Here is an 8,831-nt window from a genome sequence, read left to right as displayed (position 1 = left end):
CCAGCATTAAATAGCCAGCTAATAGGACACTTGTTTTGCTTTTTTTAAGATTTACTACAAACCTTGTAATCTTTTATTAACCAAAACTAATCAAATTGTGCTGATTTGTTAACTAAAATTGTCTTATTGACTAATATTTTTGATAAAATATTAATTTAATGTAATACAATTATTTAAAAAAATATGAAAATACTATTATTGAATTAAAAAATATTTATACTTAATTCAAATAATAATAATTATTGTAAAATAAAAGTGAACATATAAAAGTAAGGTCATAAAATTTAGTAAACTATATTTGTAATCGGAATAAAATAATAGAAAAAATTGCTTATAGAAAGTAAAAATATATACTTAAAAAAGACAAAGGAGGTAAAAAGATTGTACTACCTTGGGTAGATAAAACAAAACATTTTTTTCATATGAGTTTTGATTTTTGCACGTATTTTAATATTTTTAGATTGAATGATTAAAAATATTATTTGTATTTTTTTAATAAAATAGACAATATGTATATATTTTAATTTATAAAATTAAATTTTAAAATTAAATTTTTAACTAATCACTTAAAATATATTAAAATATTAATATATGTACAAAAGTGAAAATGTCTTATAAAAAATAAAATCAAAGAAGTACTTACAAAGGAGGACGTGTACATGAAATTGGGAATTGATAGAGTTATTCATGACCATGTATGTCTTTAATGTATTACTGATTTTTGCCAACTTTGCACAGTAAAAGATGAGATGAGGGACATAATAGTAATTACAAATTAATGCACGGAGGAATTTTTTACTGCATTTAGCAATATCTGACACTTCTTCATCCTTCTCATTGAAAAAATTGACAATTGATAAATTAGAAATTTGAGTACGCATATGCCCAACTACAGATAATTACACATATACATATGCCCATATAATTGACACATATACATGTAAAATCAAATCCCAATTTTACATTGAATTTAAACTCCTAACCGAAACCAAAATTAACATTCCCAATAGAAGTCCTAATTTAAAATCAAAGTAAAATGTGAAAAAGAACACAAAAATTATTAGGAAATGAAAATATCTATGTATTTATTGATTAATCAGAGAAAGCAAGTGAAGCCACATTGTTTACCTCCATAATAAAAAGCAAATAGATACAAAGAAGTGAACTATTAACGAGCAAAAGAACCGAGAAGGGAAGAGAGCAAAAATTATTCAAATTGATATAGAGTTTATCGATTGGAAATCTTAGATTATATCTGAGAGTCAAAAGTGAAATTGAGAGTGTTAAATGACGAGTCACTTGTTACGGGGAAAGTAAACTAGGGCTATTTTCATTTTGGGGGGAAATATACCGCCCACGCATTTGGCCAAGTAATACGTGTACGTTCTCTTTTAATCAGTTTAGCTAATAAAACTATTAATTATTATTATTATTATTACATATACAAATGTTTTATGTGTATATTTATAATAAAAAATTCTAAATTGAAATATAACAAAATTTTAAAATTTGTATAAAATATGATATTCTATAATCATAAATAATCCATAATATGATTATCATTCTAACTTGTATATTAATCTATTCACTTTAATAATTTTAAAAATATAAAAAAATAGCAATCATAATACTGGGTGGGTACTGGTGTTACATGTTGTTCAAAACCGTAACTCTCATGCAACACTAGTTTTATAACTATTGTAACACCAAATCAGTATTGTTACAATAGCATAAGAATTTATTAGCTATTGCAACGAAATGCTTATAAGGCTTTTCAAACATCAGGTCATCTATGGCAATCTATGATATAGTGTCCATGGGAGAGCTCTAAGTGTTTGATAGTTATGTTTCTAAAATAGTTGTTACTTATCCAAAAAACTAATTTTAAAAAAGCTAATTTGAGAAGAATTTTCAATGATGTATACAAGAAACTGATTAAAATATCTACTTATTAAATCTAAATTAAATTCGCTAATCAAAACATCAAATTATTTTGTTCAAACATCTAAATTAAATCCGCTAATTAAAAAGTTTTATGCAATCAGCTAGTTAAAATAGATAATTCAATCCGCTGCAGCTAATCGTTAATTATCAAACATGGCCTATGTATTTTTAAAACCACTTTTACATCTTTTAAATGAAAAAAAAACAATTATCAGACTTTTGTTTTACTGATATTATTTTCTTTTTCTTTTTGATAATTAAATACACCCGAATATCCCCTGTGACAAAATACATCTTTACATTTATCTCAAATAAAAAAGAAAAGGTAAAAAGGAAAGGGTTTTGATACAGTTATGCGGGAAAAGAAAGTCAAAAAAAAGGTAGGGAGCTTCTAATCGGACGACCTAACATTCTAAAAGTTTAACAAAATTTTCTCTCATGGTGCAAATATTAATGCAGATCTGACGAGGGAATTGCTTGAATCACACTAAAATAAATTTACACAATTCTATTTCGACTTTTTAAAATCAAACAGGCATTTCTCTAACTTTTCATCATCACTTTCCTCCAACTGGCTGACCCTTTGTCAAAAGACATAAACCTTGGAAGACTCAGCAGGCTATTCACCCTTGTAACACCTTCAAGGGCCGACCATTCCTCTTCTTCTGCCGTTGAAATGCACTCGGCTAGACTCCTCTGAGACTGTCCCACCCTTTTCCCAGGGTGCTTTTCTTCCGCTGTTTCTATCACCGGTACAATCTCATCAGAGCATCTGACGGTACCAGAATGCTCAAGCATGATAGAACGAGAAGGTGAAATAGTGCCATTCTCTGTGGTCTTATAATCATTTACTACTACAGGTTCCACTTCTTTTGGAGTATTTGTCACATTGTTCTGTGCTTGAGCCACATCTGGTGTACATACATGATCCAGATAGAGGCAAACAACAGCACAGTCGTCATTCTTTGATGTAGGATATTTGAGCCTCCATGCTCTTGTAGCACAATCTATTAGGGCTCTGGCTGCTGTTGCGCGACCAGGGGCCGAGGCTACAATATCCACAGCTTCTTTGTTAGAAATGACATCCCAAACCTGTGCCAAAAACAGTAGAATGTTATAAAATTAAGATGCACACTAAACTGGCAGGCCAACTTTCTCCACCTCATTTATCCAATGTTTAGTACAACTAAGAAACTGAAATACGTTGCAGTAAAGAGAAGATGAAAACCTAAAAAAAGAAGGTTACATAACGAAAATAGTGTAAAAGTTACTTGTAATTACTTCTGATACACATATGTAAAAAGGAACAATACCCCATCAGTTGCAAGAATAACGAACTCATCTCTATCAGTAATCCGATGATAATAAACATCTGGCATTGAAATTAAACCAAAGTCCTTAAGACAGAAATCTCCAAAAGCTCTAGCCATCGCCAAACCAGGTGAGTCACTATTAGGTAACCATACACGTGGGACGTCTGGTTCATCCTGTAGTGCGAAAACCCTTCCTTTGCATTCCGTTATCCTAGCAGCTTCTCCTGAAATTAGAAGGGAAATTTTGCAACATTTATTTTTCTTTCCCAAAATCTGATGCTCTAGAGAATGGTTAGCTGTATCTCATCGTACTCTCTGGTTTTAAATTTTCATTACGAGTTTTTATCATTAGGTGACCTACTTCCTGTGTGCTGCCAATTATGATCCAGCTATAAAATTGTATATTTTACTTTGGAGTTAATTGCACTTTACAACCCCCACCTTTCATTTAAAATCAAAATAGTATACCTACTTTTGTAAAACACAGTTTGCAACCCTTAACTTTCAATATTAACTTCAATATGCATCCCTTTAACCATTTTGTTAATATATATATATATATATATTGAAGGGTAAAATTGAAATTCAGCAAAATATTTAAATAATAATTTTATTTTTTAAAATTAAACTAAAAGTTAGAATTTCAAATTATAAAAATAAAATTAATATCAATTATTTAATATTTTACTCGGTATAATTTTTAAAATTTTAAAATATAAATATATTTAGAAACTTTATGATTATATATAAAAACATATATTTTGCTTGATAAATATAATTTAAGTATTTAACATTATGATTAATTTAGAGCATTACTAATAGAAAATAGCTACTCCCTGATTTTTTACTTACTTTTTCCTCGTGCTTGGTACGCATTAAGTCTACTATTAAATATAGTTCTATAATTTATTTTTAGAATTTTCTTTTTCTATATAAAAATTTAAACATTATATTTGTATTTAAAAGAAAAATATTTAAAATTATTTAGGTAACCATACTTTACGTAAGTTTTAAAATGCGTGCCGATTTTCCGTCACCAATGTAAAGAATCTAGTGGGACGGAGGGGTTATAATTTTTTTCATGTAAAATATGTATTAAAATAAATATTTTTATTGATTTGAAATTTTAGTTATTAATATTAATATCTCTATTTCAATTTTATAACTGTAAGGGATGCATGTTGAAGTTAATATTGAAAGTTCAGGATTGCAAACTGTATTTTACAAAGTAGGTATACTATTTTGATTTTAAATGAAAGGTGGGGGTTGCAAAGTGCAATTAACTCTTTACTTTGAGATGTCAGAAGCTTACTTGGAAGGTTGGGTTTTAAGTCAACTGTCAACTGTACAGCAGTCAGCGAGTTATCCCCGTCCTTCGTTGCAAGCACAGCTCTTGAATCACCAACATTTCCAATTACAAGATCCAGACCCTGTAGAGCAATGTTCAATAATTCATAGTTGGTAATGCCATTCAAGATCAGTGTAAATTATTTGTCCACAAGTCCAAGTTCGCTCCACATAGACAAATCCATAAAAAAATTCATTAAACTCAATCTGCTAGTTATCAGCACCTTTACTGTACCTTGTGCCAGTCACATGAAGCAAGCTATGCAAGAAAATTCCTCTAAATATAAAACACAATCTAGATTTAATAAATATAAATAGGCTCTGAAGATTAACATACGATATTTCAACATTAAATGGCACACATAATGACGTAGAAGACCGAAATGCTTAATAATGCAAGTAATAGGTACACACACCAAGGCGTTCACGTTAAGAATTCTTCTATGGGAAAGTCTTTGCGTAGCGGATAGCCCTTAGTAAAAGGGGGCCGGGGGTTCAAGCCTCAATGGACGCATTCTAACTCATTTACCTCTCGGTAATTTGACCATTAGCTAAAGAACGAAGAATTCTATTTACAAGCTTACTGCATTCTTTACTTATACCGATCAGGCTCTGACCCCTGACCTGCAAGTCTTAGCAATATATTGCTAATTACCCGGCCCTCAACGGTATCTGGAAAGACAATATTCATCTGATGTCACTTTCTTAGTCAACCTGAATTCCCTTCAACCTCCTGCACTACTTGTCTAGCTCAACAACCCCAAGTCCCCAACCCAGTTAAACTGTGTGACCTAACTATGACCCCGTACAGAATTCCATCTCTAAAATCTGCTAGAAATCACCCTCTTCTAAGATCGCTCTTCTTTTCCGTTGTTAGATGCCATTACCATTTATTAAGTCTTGACAGACATTGGCAAATAAATTAAAAAATGTTATTTGAGTCTCAAATTGATCATACCAGTATATTACTCTTATCAATACTTGTTCGGCTCAAAGGGTAGAGGATAAGCAATTGGCTCTTTTTGTACAGAATAATTTTCAGATATTAATTTTATTCCCCAAAAGTTATGCTTACTTCATTCTGTTATTCCCAATGCACTGTAATACGTTATTCCATTGATATAATGCTTTAAAAAGTGGGAGTAATAATTATCATCCTTAATAAGTGCGCTCAACAACAAATGGTTTATAAGGGAGGGAGTAATACATATGATAGTTTCAGGGAGTACAACATCCAACAACTTACCATAAGGCATATATATTAGATACTACAGACAAAACCACCTAGGCTTACAGTCCTAATCAAAGATAGTATTGAACTATTTCATGCTTATGTCCTGCCAAGAAGAAACAGTACGAACTCTTTCAAAGGTGTCCCTTTTCTACCTTCAGGCTTAATCTGTGGCCTTTTTAAGTTGTCTGTCGTAAATTTAGGTGAAGAAATCAATTTATTTTTGTATACATTTCCTTATAACATTATCTACAAGATAAGGCATCCAAATTTAACAAGGTTGGTCCTCACACTAGCTCCGACTTGTAGTTCATGGTGACTTTATAACAGAACATATCTATGGTGACTTGTAATCTATTTCCTGCAGTTGTTTATAATTTATTTTTCAAAATTCATCCTGCATGTTTGTTTATATATAAAAAATACCTAAAGAAAACCGTAACAGGACGGAAGGGTTATAACTAATCTTTTTTTTTCTTAAAAGGTTCTTTATATTTTCCATAAACAACTGCATTAAATTTGTGCAGTTCTTTTTATGTCTTTTTAGGTAGTTATACAAATTTCGAATGTTTTTTCTATCTAGAAAGTATATCGAAAGAGAATCATAACATAGACAAAAGAGTTAAATTGAGTAATCTTGTTAAGCAGTTATTTATATATATTCGAACTTTATCCCTTGTTGTTTGTTGTGTTGGATATTAGCAGGTCTGTTCATCTAGAAGGTATATATGGAGAGAACCATAAATTAAACTCTGTAACAGACTACAATTGCAAAGAGAATGCCCAATATACTAGTCATTTATCCAGATATGTATGACATTGTTATTAGTAACTTCATTAGAATGTTGCAGAGAGAGTTACCTGCTTTACCAAGGCAACAGTCGTCGATCCACTACAGAAACAATCAATAGCTGGATGCAGCTTTAGTTCCTTATCCATTAACTTAAAAGCTTTCAACATTGACTGCCTGAGTGGCCAATACATCTCTGGGAGCTTTGCTTTTTCTTCAACTTCCAATGGCTCACACCAACCACCAACGATGTTTTCGTCTGCATCTGTGCTTCCAGCATTTCCATTCTCAGATACACAATAACCGCTTCCATTTTTATCTTCAGCAATACAACTTTGATCATTGCTCAAATTATCATTCCACTGAGAACTGAGCAGCACAGGAAGATTATCACGAACTTTCCTCGCAACCATATGACCATAAGGACCGTGACCATCAAATACTCCACAAAAGACAGCATCACTTCTTGAACTGAAATTCTATTGAGAAACAACAAAACCAAATCATAATTAACTGGATCAATATATAGAAGAATCAAATAAATGATCATCTGATACAGTGATAGTATTCAAACAATATTTTTATTATATTACAAAAAAAAGGAAAAAGGAAAGAACTTAATAGTCAACTAACATTAATTCAAGTGCATAACATCAGAAAGTAATCGCCTTATTTTCCTATTCAAATTTGATAGAATTTCATTTGACTTGAAACAATACCTATCTGAACATTACAAAGTAAAAATTCTGCACACAACATCCTATTACATCTATTACTACTTCTGAATATCAAATGAATCTTATCGTAGTTGTAGTCGTAATTCAATTTGAAATAGAAACACTTCAACTTTCAAAATGAATGAAGTAGTGTATTATTGTCCATACTCTAACATCATGAATGCCTACAAATCCTTGTATACATGAAATCAGCAGAACCGACATACTTAAACTCTCACATGAATCTAAAAACAAGCACAAAGCATAAAGCAGACATTAAAACAATTAGTTCAAGTTCCAAAACTTCAAAGAATCAAAAGATTTCGCAAAAATAAAAAGTACATATATGTACAAAAGTTGACTGACCTCCCAAACGATCATAGCATCTTGATTCGTTCCTTTTTTACCCTGCTGAGTAAACAAGCAAGCTTGATTACAAGCACCATTAGCAATGAGCCTGCCATGAGCCAAGTGAAGCACACGCTCATCTATTAACTTGTTGAGTTTCAAATCAGGACTAGAGATCTTGTTGTTGTTGTTTTTATCATTTGTGGAACAACAAGAACCCATTTGGAATTAAATAAATATGATATAATTAGGCCTTAAACACCCTTGCTTAATCAAATAATTGTATATCAACTGCTGCTGCTGCTGCTACATGGTGGTGGGTTGATTATTTAAATGGATCATTATTCACAAAAAGGGTGGAGAATTAAAATTCACCGCACAAGAAGGGGACGGAGAGAACGAGAGAGAGAGAGAGAGACAGCGAGATTCAGGATGATGATGATGATGCTAAGTAGGTATGAAATTTATTACACCCCAAGCAAATACAATACTACTACTTGTAAATATATTATTGATATTAATTAAAAAATGTATATATTCTACTTAGAAAAAAATAGAAGAAAAAAAAGGAGGTGGAGAATATAGTTACTAGAAAAATGGTGAATAGTGAGGGGTAAGCAAAAGGAATTGTGAGATGTAAACGTGCGGAAGCTTTGGATGTATTTATGATGATGGTTCGAGACTCGGAGTTGTTTTTCCGATGTTTTAACCTAAAACTCAATCACTTGATGCCTGTAATTATTACCTTGTAATAGTACTGGTAGGAAGTGGCATCACTTTTGTCTGTGTGTGTTGTGCTTGCTTTTCGGTTGTTTTGTGGGGGTGAACAACATGTTAATCCAGCGTCATTATGTTAATCCAGCACGCCACCCAACAGTAACAACACTTTTGAGTTGTGTCCTGCAGTCTCCTGACGTGGATGTCAATAGATCGGAAATCCGGTCCAATTCTTCCGATACCAAAGCTAATGAAGTGAATATAAATTATTATAAAAACAGTTTTTATGCTGTGTGCTAAATATAAAATTCTATAATTTTAACTTGTTTTGATTGGTCAATAATTTTAATAATGGTGGACCCTCTTGTATTTACAACAAATACATCAATTAAAACACTCCAAATTTTATAAGTTTTAGTGTTTAG

The 8,831-nt window shown here is 31.4% G+C and overlaps 1 protein-coding gene across 1 annotated transcript; it reads right to left on the bottom strand.

Moving 5' to 3' along the window:
• Positions 1-2,216: 2,216 nt before the first annotated feature.
• Positions 2,217-8,472, bottom strand: LOC141713339 (putative protein phosphatase 2C 66). The gene is made up of 5 exons (XM_074516703.1): positions 7,708-8,472; positions 6,697-7,104; positions 4,570-4,687; positions 3,258-3,481; positions 2,217-3,036 (listed from the first exon to the last, which is right to left on the bottom strand). Exons 1-5 carry the CDS (start codon positions 7,909-7,911, stop codon positions 2,488-2,490), a joined length of 1,503 nt encoding a protein of 500 aa, XP_074372804.1. The 5' UTR covers positions 7,912-8,472; the 3' UTR covers positions 2,217-2,487.
• Positions 8,473-8,831: the final 359 nt, after the last annotated feature.

This window comes from Apium graveolens, chromosome 3, assembly GCF_009905375.1.
Source record: "Apium graveolens cultivar Ventura chromosome 3, ASM990537v1, whole genome shotgun sequence".
NCBI classification, from domain to species: Eukaryota; Viridiplantae; Streptophyta; class Magnoliopsida; order Apiales; family Apiaceae; genus Apium; species Apium graveolens.
This window is presented reverse-complemented; position numbering and strand designations above follow the sequence as displayed.

Coding starts and splice junctions, on each gene's coding strand:
- LOC141713339 (XM_074516703.1), bottom strand. CDS start 7,911: ATGGGTTCTTGTTGTTCCACAAATGATAAAAACAACAACAACAAGATC. Junction 4,688..6,696: donor CTGTTGCCTTGGTAAAGCAG/GTAACTCTCTCT, acceptor ATTGCTCTACAG/GGTCTGGATCTTGTAATTGG. Junction 3,482..4,569: donor CTTAAAACCCAACCTTCCAA/GTAAGCTTCTGA, acceptor TTCTAATTTCAG/GAGAAGCTGCTAGGATAACG.